Source organism: Ovis aries, chromosome 3 (genome assembly GCF_016772045.2).
Source record: "Ovis aries strain OAR_USU_Benz2616 breed Rambouillet chromosome 3, ARS-UI_Ramb_v3.0, whole genome shotgun sequence".
Classification (NCBI taxonomy): domain Eukaryota; kingdom Metazoa; phylum Chordata; class Mammalia; order Artiodactyla; family Bovidae; genus Ovis; species Ovis aries.
In genome coordinates this window covers 170,469,692-170,484,396 of record NC_056056.1, presented here as the reverse complement: position 1 = coordinate 170,484,396, position 14,705 = coordinate 170,469,692, and the positions used below count along the sequence as shown (strand labels likewise).

General features: G+C 41.0%; 1 protein-coding gene across 7 annotated transcripts in view; it reads right to left on the bottom strand.

Moving 5' to 3' along the window:
- Positions 1-14,705, bottom strand: part of ANO4 (anoctamin 4) — a 454,665-nt gene that overhangs the window by 101,409 nt on the left and 338,551 nt on the right. For all 7 annotated transcript variants that reach the window (XM_060413101.1, XM_060413102.1, XM_060413100.1 and 4 more), the window contains one exon: positions 5,093-5,199. In XM_060413101.1, the coding sequence (XP_060269084.1) occupies positions 5,093-5,199 (107 nt within the window). The remainder of the gene's footprint in view (positions 1-5,092; positions 5,200-14,705) is intronic.

Sequence of the window (14,705 nt, the reverse complement as noted above, 5' to 3'; positions counted from 1 at the left end):
CTTTTTTGATTCTTTTACTTTAAGCTATTTCTGTCTTTAAAGAGTGTTTTTTTGCATACAGCAAAAAAAAATAGGTCTTGCTTTATTATTTAATGTCAACTTCTGAATTCTGGATTGGGATTTTCAAACCATCTATATTTAATGCTTATTGAATTATGAGGTGCTCTACTAGTCTCATTGGCACTCCCTTTGGGTTGCTCTTTCTCTGGCCTTGGGTAGTTTTCTGATGTGTGTACTAGTCAGTACTCTAAATACTTGAGGAGGCTCTCTGCAGATCTTCAGGGTTCTCCGTGAAGCTCTCTGTTTTCTGGTGTGTTGCCCTGTGAACTCTGGCGGCCTTGGTCTCCTGGACTCTCAACATCATCTTTTCGACTTGGGGAGTCTACTAGGTTCTGTGCGGGTTCTTTTCCCTCTGCTGCTATCTAGAAATCATCTCAAGAGAGGAAGCTGGGGCAACTGTAGGGTTCACCTCATTTGTTTTCTGTCTCTCAAGGATCCCTGTTCTTGGCTGCCCAGTGCTCAGTGTTTTGAAAATAGTTGTCTCATACGTTTTGTCTTTTCTTTTCTGATTGTTTCAGGTAGCAGAGTAATCTTGTGCCTGTTACTCCATCTTGGCCAGAAGTGGAAGTATAATGTTCTGATCTTTAAAGTTTCTCTCAGATCAAGAGTGATACTACTTCCTAAAATGTACTTCAAAGAAGATGACTGGAAGGATGTCTCTCAAGCAGCTTTTAGATGAGTGCTCTCCATGTTTCAGATCCTGATTAGAGGCCAGAGGCTTAGCCTAACTGGAAAATGAAACATGCACTGATTCACTTTTTATTGATGGAGGATCAATCAATGTTTAGGTACTTTTAATCATGGTAACATGATTAAATGTATTTTAAGATGCTTTGACATTAACTCTAAATGCCTAAGAAAGACGCCTGAAGTATAAATACCCGTAGGGCTTTGTCTAGCATAGAGGAGGCCCTCAATAAATACCTTTGTAATGAATGAACAAATGATTGATTATGTAGAAAACTTTGACTTCCTGGAGATTCTATCAAGAATTCTACATAGATTATCAATCACTTTCAGATATCTCAGATAATAGCAAAAGATTCATAGGGACATAATAAGAGACTTCTGATGATGACCCTTGTGAATTTGTGATAATTTATCAAAGTCCTGAAAAATGAGAAAATGGTTAATATTTAAAGTCTTCCCCTTTGAGCATCAGTTTTGAAACTACAAATTAATATCAAGATTTATTTTATGTACTTATACCGTTAAATAAGTCTTTTAATCTATTAATTGCTCTGTTTTGAAAATGGAATTCACTAGGTTTGATTTTCAGAGTTGTAATAATCTGAGTGAAGTCAAAAAACTTATATTGTGGTAGTTTTTGCTCCACTGAAATACCCTCATAAATCATGTCTACAAACCATATTTTTGTATTATCTCTAATCCATGTTGACCCATGTAAGATGCCACTTTCAAAAAGAGTTTCAGCCAGAAAATAACATAAGGTAAACATTAATTCTATTGATGAATTAAATTTTCTTATAACATGTTTCTTTTAATTATGAAACTGAAGATGATAATGAAACATTGGGTCAACAGAGCATTTATACTTGAACTTCAAATTTTTCATCATAATGTCTGATCCTTGGTTAGTAATTTACTTTGTGGTTGGTTATTTCTAATTAGACATTTTTTCAGTTCCTCACTGATTTTCAAAGCACTGGGGTTCTTGATAGATTTCTTCTTTCATCAAATAAGAGAAATTTTTACAACAATCATTTCTTACTAGTAACAATACTACATATCCTGTGTTTTTTCATAACATTTACAAATCATTCTTGCTGCCCTTTTTCTGTCTCCATCTTGACGAGCTATGAAAATAACCCACATTTTTAGCTGCAAAAATTTAAGCACAATAATTGCTGTATGGCCTCACTGTATAGTCTTTGATTGTGTAAGAATGCTGATGGTTAGACACTGATCATGTTTAAAAGATTTTCAATTTGGTTCAACAAGCAATCTGCCTGTATGCCACATACTGTGCTAGGCAATGATGATACAAAGACAAATACGGCAACTCATTTATAACTGAGAAGCTTATTATCTAGACTAGCAGTTTTTAACTGCAGATTCTCAACACCCTAGTATATTACAACGAGTTGTGAGGTATGCTAATATTATACTACCAATATTAGTGAAGAGACTGGTTTTAAAAATTCTTTGCATGTTATGAAATAATCCAGAATAGCTACTGCCCTAATCTACTACTACTTCACTTCTACTCACTTGTTTTCTAGTATGTTCCTGCTATGCTGTTAACCAAGAAAAAGATGGAAAAAAATGTATGTGTAGCATATCCTAAGTTTGCTAAAAAAAAAAAATCACATGGACAAATGAGGTATAAAGATGAAGAGTAATTAACATAATATTTAAGTTATTCAGTACACAAAATGTTAACATTGGTTCTCTTTAGTTGGTAGAATTTTCATTGTCATTGAAAGCAAATAATTCAAGATAATAAAAGAAGAGTTGTACATGGCTAATTACCATATAGACTGTAAAAATAATTTCCATAGAAATTCAGAAGAAGAAAAGACTCCTCTGAGCTGGAATGGCCATGGAGGACATTATGAAGAGGATGTGTCTCAAGGATGGATGACTGCTGCAGAGAATTTAAGGATGTGCTAACCCATAACCCTATGTAAGTCAAGAAAGTCCTAAATCTGGCTCAAAGTCACCATACCCACCTACACTGACTCTCACTGAACATACTATTCCAGGTGTATTCAGATCTGGACCACGTATCTGATTCCCCCTATTATATTTTAATTTATACAGCTTGCAATCAAAGTAGTCTTTGGCAGCTTCACCATACTAGTGACACACTTGCATTCAACTAAACCTCCCAAGTTTGTCCCTCTTTATGATGTGTTGAGTAATATTTCTCCCACACGGTACCAAGGTAGCTATTTTGCTGAATTTGAGTATAGCACTTAACATTTACAAACTATTGAAAGTCATCTTTCAGATGTGGCTGAGATTTCCAGATCACTGAGCTCTTTCAGGATCCTAATCTCAAGTGACTAACACAGTGCATCCTTCCAGTCTCCACTCCACCTGAAAGCCTGGTGAGCGAACTGTTTAGGCTCTGTGCCAGTCATCAGTTGACTGCTCCTTAGCTTTGCAGTAATGGAGTTGGACCCTGTAAATATTTCTCGTTTGCCAGAAGCTGCAGTGTTAAGCTTTGTCAGTAGAAGGCCCTAGAGGGATAGTAGGGGAGGGAGGAATTTGTTTTCCTGGTACTAGTATGCTCCTCCCAGCAGGCTTCTGCAACTCATAGCCTCTGTGGAACCCGGCACATGTAGTTCATGGTAGCCAGCAGCCCTGGGATCTCCTCAAGGGCAGGTGGGCCTTTGAACAGCATCATAGGATGATGACGCTGGGCAACATCTCCCAGTGAAGAGGTTCCTTTGGAACCCCTCTAGCCAGCTTCTCCCAGAACTTGAGAGGGCGGATTCACAGAGAATCCTGCTGGCACAGAAACCCCAGCTAACTGCTCTGCCATCCAATGATCCACAACTGCACCCCTTCTAACAAGGTCTCCATCTCAGCTTTGGTGTGGGGCATCTTCTCCTCTATTCTTTAGAATTCTTCTTGCTCTTTACTAGTCAGTCTTCCATTACTCCAAACCTCCATCACAGTTAATTATTTACATTAACTTTTCCTGTTCAAGGAAAAGTTATCAAACTGATAGTTTGGTTGGTAAAGAATCCACCTGCAATGCAGGAGACCCCAGTTCAATTCTTGGGTTGGGAAGATCCGCTGGAAAAGGAATAGGCACCCACTCCAGCATTCTTGGGCTTCCCTTGTGGCTCAGTTTGTAAAGAATCCACCTGCAATGCAGGAGACCTGGGTTCGATCCCTGGGTTGGGAAGATCCCCTGGAGAAGGGAAAGGCTATCCACTCCAGTATTCTGGCCTGGAGAATTCCATGGACTGTATAGTCCACGGGGTTGCAGAGTCAGACAGGACAGAGCGACTTTTACTTTCACTTTTCTGTTCAAATTCTGTGTGATTTTTTATCTCTTGATTAGACCATGAGTGACATAGGTCATCATTCAAAGCATAAATAAAAATCTTGCTGGGGCAGAGATATGGACAAAGCTCCCCAAATCTTCCTAGTATATAGTAATCTACTTAATAAGGCAGGAAATTTGGTAATATATTATGGAAAGATTCTCACACAAATATCCCCAGTGTAATATGTGGAGGTTATTTGCTGGGGGTGGTGATTATTTGGAGAATTTACTTATGTATAACAGCTCCCTGTGCCTGCTTCTGCATCTTTCCACACACTGGCTCCCTCTTGTCATTCAGGTTTTAGTTCAAATTCCAGCTTCTCAGAAGAGCATTCCCTGACCACGCCATCTCAGCATGATCTCTACCCCCTAGTCAATCTCTATAACATCATCCATTTCAATTTCTTCATGTTATGTACTGTATTTACTTATTTATTGTCTGTTCTTAACTTCTTGAACATACACTGCAGGAGAGAACTGTGCTCATCTCCCTAACATCTTGCTCAGTGCCTGGCGCACAATGCATGCTAAGTCACTTCAGTTGTGTCTGACTCTCTGCGATCCTGTGGACTGTAGCCCACGAGGTTCCTCTGTCCATGGCCTTCTCCAGGCAAGAATACTGGAGTGGGTTGCCATGCTCTCCCTCCAGGGGATCCTCCTGACCCAGGGATCAAACCGGGGTCTCTTACACCTCCTGCATTGGCAGGCAGATTCTTTACCACTAGCACCACCTGGGAAGCCCACCTGGCACAAAATGGGCACTCCTTAAATATTTGTTGAACTGAGAGCACTTTTCCATGGTCTAAGATAAATGAGATGATGTGTTATCTTTTAAAAAGCAATCTATTAAGGTCTCACACTTCTGAGTTATCCATCAAGGAACTGTGCAGTTAGAGGCTTTATAAATCACAAGCATTTCTAGAATTGATATCAATGTAATAAAACCAAAGGGCAAAGTCTGCAATCCTCCAAATCAAATGTAACTTGTTACACTGATATACTACTTACCAATTTTGTTTTTTCCTTCTTCATACTTTATTCTTTGTAAAATATGATGTACAATTCTACTTCTTGTGGCATTGTTGAAGAAAGTGTCTTTGTTGTGTATGATGAAGCTGTACACACATATTGAAAACACAAGTTAAGGATTAATTGGAGCTGAGGGATCTAATCTTTGATATAATTTGGTGTGACTTAGAGAGCTATGTCTTCCATCTGTCACAGAGAGGGTAAGTCTGGAATAGCATGAGGAATCCCCCTCCCCCCGACCCCAAGATCACACCAGAGGCAAGAGGCTCATGAATCTTAGCAGTTTGGGTTCTCAACCTCCCAGTCATTTACATCACTGTGTTAGGAAGGGGCTAGAGCTAAATACAATTAAGAAACTTGCAACTAATAACAAGTCCATGCCTCACATCCTGTTTTTTCCCTCAGTAACGTCATCAGATAAATTCAACTAAAAATTCATTTTGCTTTTATCTCCTTTTGTCTTCCACTTCATCCTCTCCCATGTCGTAATCACATGATTTTTCAGGAATGTTAACATCTGAAACTGGCGTGGGTGATGGACACAGGTCTTAGGTAATCGCTCTGGCCTGGCTCAGGGCTGAGTCACTAGAAACAGCCTCTGTCCGTTCCTTTCCCACCTTCTCTCCTGGATGGACCACCCTTCTTCTACAGCACATACTTAAGACTGCTTCTCTCTTAGCCAAAGGCCCATCTGGCCTCCACTGTTTCTCACAGGACTCATATGAGCACACACACACACAACACTGAGTTTCCTGGTAGGTACTCCTACCCTGAGCCAACAGATAGAGCTTCCAGGACCACACAATGCAGCATGAAATGGCCAGGTCTTCCCCACCCAGTAATGAGTTGAATGGTCAAATACAAGAGATACTGTAAGTATAATTACTTCATAAATTATAGTTCCTTACCTCAGTAGACTTTTATTCAGTATGTTGCCTGAACTGGACACTATGTAAGGCTTATCAATAGTGGCAGTTATTGCCCTCAAGACTCAACTCAGAAGTCGCTTTCCTCAGCAGGTCTCCCAACCCCTCCAGCCACTCTTCTGCCCTCCAAGGAGTTTACTATTTATTCTCTCCTCTAAGCTCTTTTTTATCTTGCAAACATATCAATTTACTGATCATGCTGTATAGCCATATATTTATTTTCATTAATGAATTCAGTAAATGGTTATGGAGAACACTCTGTAGGGTAATGATTATCCAGTGGGAAATAAAGCAGATAAAATCTTTGACCTTGAGAGGCTTGCAGTCTAGTGGGAAAGATAAACCACAAAGGAAAGGAACATGAGGCAGATATGGGCAGAATCAACCTCCTTGTTCATGCCTTTTCCCACATAAGACAAAAGGCTGAACTGTAATAATTTCTGTAGCCCCAGGAGCGAGTGAGTGGCTGCTGCAGCTAAGTCACTTCAGTCGTGTCCAACTCTGTGCGACCCCATAGACGGCAGCCCACCAGGCTCCCCAGTCCCTGGGATTCTCCAGGCAAGAACACTGGAGTGGGTTGCCATTTCCTTCTCCAATGCAGGAAAGTGAAAAGTGAAAGTGAAGTCACTCAGTCATGGCCGACTATTAGCAACCCCATGGACTGCAGCCTACCAGGCTCCTCTGTCCATGGGATTTTCCAGGCAAGAGTACTGGAGTGGGGTGCCATTGCCTTCTCCAAGTGAGTGGCTAGTACACAGTAAAGGTATAGGTTTTTGAATAGGAGTAAGAGAGGGTTTGTGTGAATTTATGTTGGAAATTGCTGTTAATTTTTTTAAAAATAAGATGAATTCCTGGGAGTTACTCAAGTCATCTAAAAACTGGCCTACAGAAAGAGTGGTCCAGGCATGGGGTTTGACAGTGGAACAGAATTGAGGATGTGAGATTGGGATAAAGGAGAAAAAAGCCAGAGAATATGAAGACAAAATGTAAATCACATGGATGGATTCCTTGGATAAGAGCTTTCTGTTCGCTTCTATTGCACTTATCTTACATTCGGTTATGGAATTTACTTTTCAGAATAAAGTAACTTGACTTGATACAGGAGAGATAAATGCTTTGTGGGTAAATGAGAAAGCAGCAGCATTTATCTTATCTCTTCTCTAGGGTTATCTGAAAACATTTTATGGCGTCAAAGAGGAAGCGGGGAAAACTGAGAGTTACAGCAAATGTAGTTCCTTTGATCTTATTCTCCTCTGCCTTTTCACCTTATTTGAGATAGACTATTACATTTTAACACCCATAAAGATGTCATAAAGTAGACAACAAATAAAAAAGTCTGTTTTGACTCACAATTTTAAATAACTGAAAGCTGATAAGCATAACCATGCTTGACAAGACAATTCCAGACTAAAAGCCCGGGTCTCTTGCTCCTCCATTAAATGATTTTCTGCTTCCTTTTTTTTTTTTTTTAAATAGGATTGCATTACATTTTGTGAGCTCATGTAATCATTCTCTGTAATAAGCATCACAGGCGAACCTCACAATTTTCTTTTCCTCTCCTTTACATCTAGGTCATACCTGGATCCTAGAGATTCTATAATGGGAACAAATATAGAGAACCTGTGCTGCCGGCCACCAGCTCCAGATATGTTAACTCATGTCATGCTTATAATAACCTGGGAGGAAAGTACTTTATAGCCCCCACATTACAGGAATAGAATCAGAGAGGTTAAGTGATGTACCCAGTGTCACTCAGCTAATAAGAGGCAGAGCCCAGATGTAAACTCAGGCTGTCTGGCTCCAGAGCTCTCATCTTATCCATGCCACTCATCTGCCTCCCTGGGACAAACTTCTGACTCCTGGAGGTCAGCTCTGCTGGAACTGTTCTCCTTGCTTCTTACTTATCCTTAGAGCCACAGCTCAGGTCATATCTCCCTCCAAAAGTCTTCCCTGACCCCCCACCCTCACCCTGAAAAGTATTATGGTGCTACAAAAAGAGAATGAAGCATAAAACCATTTCATGGAGGAGGGATATGAACTTTTAGTTCCAACATCACTCCTGCTTTCCCTTAAGACTTGGAAGTGAGACTGACCTCAACCTGCACCCCAGCTTTGTCACTTACTATGGGGTGTTGGGACCATCCCTCAACTTCTTGGGTCTCAGTTTCCTTATCCGTGGGATGGGATAAAACTGGAATCATCCTCCAATAAGATTTTTGCAGAATTAGGTGAGATGATGGAGAAGGCAATGGCAACCCGCTCTTGCCTGGAAAATCCCGTGGACGGAGGAGCCTGGTGGGCTGCAGTCCATGGGGTCGCGAAGAGTTGGACACAACTGAGCGACTTCACTTTCACTTTTCACTTTCATGCATTGGAGAAGGAAATGGCAACGCACTCCAGTACTCTTGCCTGGAGAATCCCAGGGATGGCGGAGCCTGGTGGGCTGCCGCCTATGGGGTTGCAGAGTCGGACACGACTGAAGCAACTTAGCAGCAGCAGCAGCAGCAGGTGAGATGATGAGCACTGCTGAGCCCTGTCTGGCATTTAATAGGCTCTCAGAGTCAGCTGTTACCACTCTTGTTGTTTCTGTAACTTTTATATAGAACTTTTCTGCTTACGTGACTTTTCTGTATGAGCTTCTTTAGAGCAGGGACTGGCCATGTGTGTCTTTATTTCCAGTACTAGTACAGGGCTTGGCATGTGACAAGCTCTTAAAGTTGGGCTTAGTGAGAACAAATGAGATCTTCTGAAGACCCTTAGTTAACATGGGGGCCTGCTCCTGTGCTTAGTTGCTCAGTCATGTCCAACTCTTTGTGGCCCCATGAACTTTAGCCCACCAGGCTTGTCTGTCCATGGGGATTCTCCAGGCAAGAATACTGGAGTGGGTTGCCATGCCCTCCTCCAGGGGATCTTCCCAAGCCAGGGATCGAACCCAGGTCTCCTGCATTGCAGGCAGATTCTTTACCGTCTGAGACACCAGGGAAGCCCAATATGGGGGTCTAGGAAACTAAATCCGGAGAAGGCAATGGCACCCCACTCCAGTACTCTTGCCTGGAAAATCTCATGGATGGAGGAGCCTGGTGGGCTGCAGTCCATGGGGTGGCTAAGAGTCGGACTCGGCTGAGTGACTTCACTTTCACTTTTCACTTTCATGCACTGGAGAAGGAAATGACAACCCACTCCAGTGTTCTTGCCTGGAGAATCCCAGGGACAGGGGAGCCTGGTGGGCTGCCATCTATGAGGTCGCACAGAGTCGGACACGACTGAAGTGACTTAGCGGCAGCAGCGGGAGACTAAATCTCATCTCATTAGACCTTTACCTCCACGCCTGCTTCCTATGAATCTACCTACTTCATCTTTCCAGCTACCACATGAGCCACTCTCTCCATGTTACTTGTCTAAGGATATTCTTGCAGTGTATGGAGCCATCTCACTTTCTCTGTCACTCCTTCAAGCTGGAGGGTTAAGAGGAAGAACAGTGATGATGTCCCGCATCATGATTCTCAAGCTTCTCTTAGCCACTTACAAAACAACCCTCTCCAAATGAAATCAGACACAAACACACGCATGCAGGAACCACACACCATGGAAGCTGAGCTGTTTTGACAAACATAAGGCCTGATGCTTAGTCTGTGATGTATCAGGACTCTACCTGGGCTTAGAAACTCAGCTCTGCCTTCACACACTGCTGATGGGGCAGCAAACAAGTACAAATTCTATGAGTGTACCTTGACCAGGTCTATCTGAATTATTCATATATCCTCATCACATCTCCTCTGACCTAGCGATTCCCCTCTAGAAATTTATTCTACAAGTATGCTCACCCACATGCCAAGTGACAGATGTACAAGAATGTTCATCGTGGCATGGTTTATCATAGCAAAACTCCAGAAATGATCTAAATAATTTACCAGTGGAGGAGAGGATAAACAAATACTGGTAGAGCTCTACAATGGAACACTCTGCAGCTATAGAGAGATTAATGAAGCTCAGTGCAGATATTAAAATTCTGCAAGATACTACAGGGCAAAAACAAGATTCAGATCAGTCACACAGCTATTTGTGTCCAAAATAAAAGTGCATACATGGAAAGAAGTACATAGACATACATACTGACATATATGTTGGCCAGTGCATGTACAGGAGGACTATGGAAGGATGTATAGACATCTGGATACACTGGTTGCCTCTGGGAAGGACTAGGTGACTGGGAAGGTAGGAAGGGAACTTCACTGTACACACTTAAGAAATTTTTATCATAAGGACTACCTACAAAAAATGGACATTTTAGAAAAAAGAAAGTTTAAAGGGAAAACTGTAATTTCTCTTCTAGGTCTGTTCTTACTTGCAGAACAAACAAGAACCATTTTCGTGGTGAGGAGGGCAAAAACTGCTGAATTGGTGGAGGATCAACTATAGGATGAAGGCTCTAAACATCTATCTCCTTATCCTCCCCCCTGGAGTGATTCTGTAATACACACGAAGTCATACAATCAGCAATTCAAAAACCAAATGCCTTCCTCCAAATCTTCCCATTCTTTTGTAAAAGGAACACTGGAAGCCCAGGTCTGCTAATATGCATGTGTGTGTGAAGGGGACTTTCTCCATGCTTCCATCCTGCCCTGTGAAGGAGGCCCTGCTGATCTGCTCACTAAGTACCATGTGGGCCTGAGCCTGAAGCTCCCGCTGACTGCCCTCCAGGGTCTCTCCTCTCCTGCCTTCCCTGGAGGAGAACAGCTCTCGATTTTTACTTGGGGAGGCGCCAATCTCCTTTCCTCCAAAATGGAAGGTTAGGGTTAGGAATATGCTGTGAAACTGAGGTTTAACTCCAGACCACCTGGAGCTGTGGTCTCTAGAGACCCACTGAATGTTGCAGAAACTGTCCGATTATATCACAGGTAAATTTTACTTTTTTCCCTCTAACTTAAAGATTCTGAAAATCAGTTTTATTTTATAATTATGGTTTCTTTGTAATTGTTACTACTTTGGGGAAAATAAAGGCAATGAAGAGGTTTTTTAAAAATTTGGCTTAATGCCTATTTTATGAAATTTCTGCGATTGGTAAAAATAAACAACAGTCTTCCAAGGTATGAAAATCTCCATGGTTTAAAACTTCAGGTGGAAACTTCCTCAAAAAGCATTTAACTACCTATAGGTGGTGCTGTCTAATTATGTTAGATTTATAGCTACATTATTGACTTATAAATTAAAAATCTAAGACATGGTAAAGAAAGAAATAGAACCAGATAATTAATCAGGGTATTTTTCTTGGCCCTAGAGTACAGGGGCTTGAAGCAACTGCCCCACTGGGTGTTAGAACCGCTCTGTTTCTGCTGCCCTCCATTTTGAATGGAAGCATTTATTGTAATTATCCAGGGCCCATTGCTCTTTGGGTTTCCCAGGTGGTGCAGTAGTCAAGACTGTGCCTGCCAAAGCAGGAGTCACAAGAGATGAAGGTTCGATCCCTGGGTGGAAGGATACCCTGGAGAAGGAAATGGCCACCCACTTCAGTATTCTTGCCTGGGAAATCCCACAGACAGAGGAGCCTAGTGGGCTACAGTCCATGGGGATGCAAAGAGACAGATGTGACTGAGCATGCTTGCATCCCTCCTCATGGTCTGTTGGAAACATAACAGGCAGTTAATTTGCTTTTTACATGAACAGGCCTCTTGTCCAAGAAGAACTATCCCTGAAGAGCTGCTTCCAGGGATTCTCATCCTCAGCTGAACCTGATGTTGCAACAAAAGATCCTGGACTTTGAGCCTAATGTCATATTGGGTTGAGACCTCTGGGGATCCTGAAATGGGAATGAGCATATTTTCTATGTGGGAAAAACGTAAATAAATTTTATGCCAGAAGGAAGACTCTGGTGGAATGCAAAAAAAAAAAAAAAAAAAAAAAGCAGCCACAACTCCTCCCATTCCTGTATACACATCCCTTTGTGATGTGAATTTCTTGCTTCTTCCATTAAGAGGTAGAGTCTATCTCTTCACCTCTCTGAGTGAGTTTTGTGACTAGCTTTCATCAACAGAACGTGGAAGAAGTGATTTTTGTGAGCTGAGGCCCAGGCTCTGAGCACCCACTCCTGTCCATTTGGAACAAAGCCCCAAGGCTACCAACATACAGAAGTCTGACTAGCCTCTCTGAAGATAAATGACCGCATGGAAAGAAAACCCAGCCACAAGCATGCACCACCCACCAGACACGCAAAGGGAGATAATTTTAGACTGTCCAGCCTGGCGAAGCAAAGAGATGATTTCAACCTCCTGTTGACTCCATCTGAATCCAGTGAAGAACTGATCAGGTGAACCCAGCACAAAATGCTCAAAGAATCATAAGCAAATATAACATGCATTGTTTTAAGTCAGTGAGTTTTACCCTTACATGGCAGTCGATGACCAACAGATCAGTCTTTCATGATGGCTGAAATTGTACTATTTCATAATACAAAAAAGAAAAGTGAAGGTTAATGCCTTCAGGATAAATATTTCAGGAAACTTTATTAATTAGACTTTTAAATAGACATCTCTTTTTAACAAGCAGAAACAAAGGTGATACAATTAATTGTCACTGAAAGTACATCCTGAAGTTAATGAAAATCTAAGTAGGAACAAAGCAACCAATTAATTTTTTATGTGACAAGGCCTATTTTGATAGTTTTGTGGGCTTTAGGCTACTGCAGGGCAATACCTAACTCATTTTTTTCTTGTCTGCACCATGCAGCCAAGGGATTAAACCCAGGACCTTGGCAGTGAAAGTGTCAAGCCCTAATCACTGGACAGCCAGGGAATTCCGCTAACTTCTTAAGAATACTGTTATGAGTAAAAGGATAAAACGATTCTCAGACTAAATATATACTATTTATCTGATTGGTAAAAATTTTCAAACCTCTTTTTAGGTGATAAGCTACTGGAATAAAAAGCAATGTGAGATGTTTTTATTCCAGTGGTCATTCCTAATCATACTTCACAATCTTACCTTTGCTATTTGCATATTAAATGCAAATTAAGAAATAATTGCCCTTGAGACTTTTAGGTAAAGATGGAAAATTAAACAATTGCATTCGATTTTTTTTTCTCTCTTAAAACCCCATGAAAACAAGAGTAATGTTTGTTTGTGTTTAAATAAAGGTGTAACACTCAAGGGACAGGGATAGCGGAAAACAGCAGCAAAGAAGCACTGGAGTGTGAAAAGCAGACAGACAGGTGGTAACAGAGTTAGGAGACCAGAAGAAGAGGAATACTAACCCAGCTCTGGGGAAAAGCAAGAAAAGCTATGTATTTATGCTACAAAATCTCAGAACTGGGACACAGTGACCTCTAGAAGTAGTCTGCAAGGGATGCTAAAGTAACTACTAGTTGAAAGTTGTTTAGGAAGATGTTAGATCCCCAGGTCCTCGCTTGTACTCAAACAGAATGCTGTGCTGTGCTTAGTCACTCAGTTGTGTCCGACTCTTTGCAATCCTGTGGACTAGAGCCCCGCAGGCTCCTCTGTCCATGAGGATTCCCCGGGCATGAATACTGGATTGGGTTGCATGCTCTCCTCCAGGGGATCTTCCCAACCCAGGGATCAAACCCAAGTCCTCTGCATTGCAGGTGGATTCTTTACCAGGTGAGCTACTAGGGAAGCCCTCTCTAACAGAATGCTGGAGATTGTTTCTTTTCCCTTTTTTTTAATAGGATAATACAATCTCTGAACTGAAGACATTCAGGCATAGTTAGGAGTATGGGTACCATAGTAAAAACTGGAGGATCAAGTGAATATTTGCATTCTAGAAGCCGAGACTCAACTATCTTCAGCCATTTAGGCTCTAAAATGCTAGCAGCTAGGCCTTGACTTTCTGGGCAGAAGACTGGCAAATACTTCTCTGGGGAATCTAACCAGCCTAAGATAAAAAAAATCCAAAGATAGTGACACTAGAGACTTTAAACTGAAACCCCTCAGCCATAAGGCCCACATAAGTTGACAGTTCCCACCTTATACTCTGAACTTCTCTTATTCTGCATTTCCTATTCTTAAATATGAACAGTCATCCAAAGATTGCCAGGTATCTGAAGAAATCCATTAACATAAAAGAGAATAAAACAAAGACAAAAACACAATGAGAAAGAAATATGTTAGAGAAAATTAGACTCTTTAGAGTGATGAAACATTTAAGAAGTCTTTATGAGTAAAAGCTATACATGACAAGCCCACAACTAACATGCTCAACAGTGAAAAACTGAAGGCTTTTCTTCTAAGATCAGGAACAAGATAAGGAGGTCTACTCTCAAAACTTTTATTCAACATAGTGTTGGATGTTTACTGTACTTACTGTGATGATCATTTCATGATGTAAGTTAAATCATTATGCTATACACATTATATACTGCTATATTTCAATTACCTCTTAATAACTGGAAAAAAAAAAAAGGAAAAGAAACACCAAACTTCCCCCACCCCTCCATAGTATTGAAAGTCCCAGACAGAGCAATTAGGCAAAAGAAATAAAAGGCATTCAAATTGGAAAGGAAGAAGCAAAACTGTCACTATTTGTAGATGATGTATTATTTATAGAAAACCTTAAAGACTCCACTAAAAAAACTGTTAGAATTAACAAATCCAATAAAGTTGTAGAATACAAAATCAATATACAAAAATTTGTTGCATTCCTATACTCTAATAAT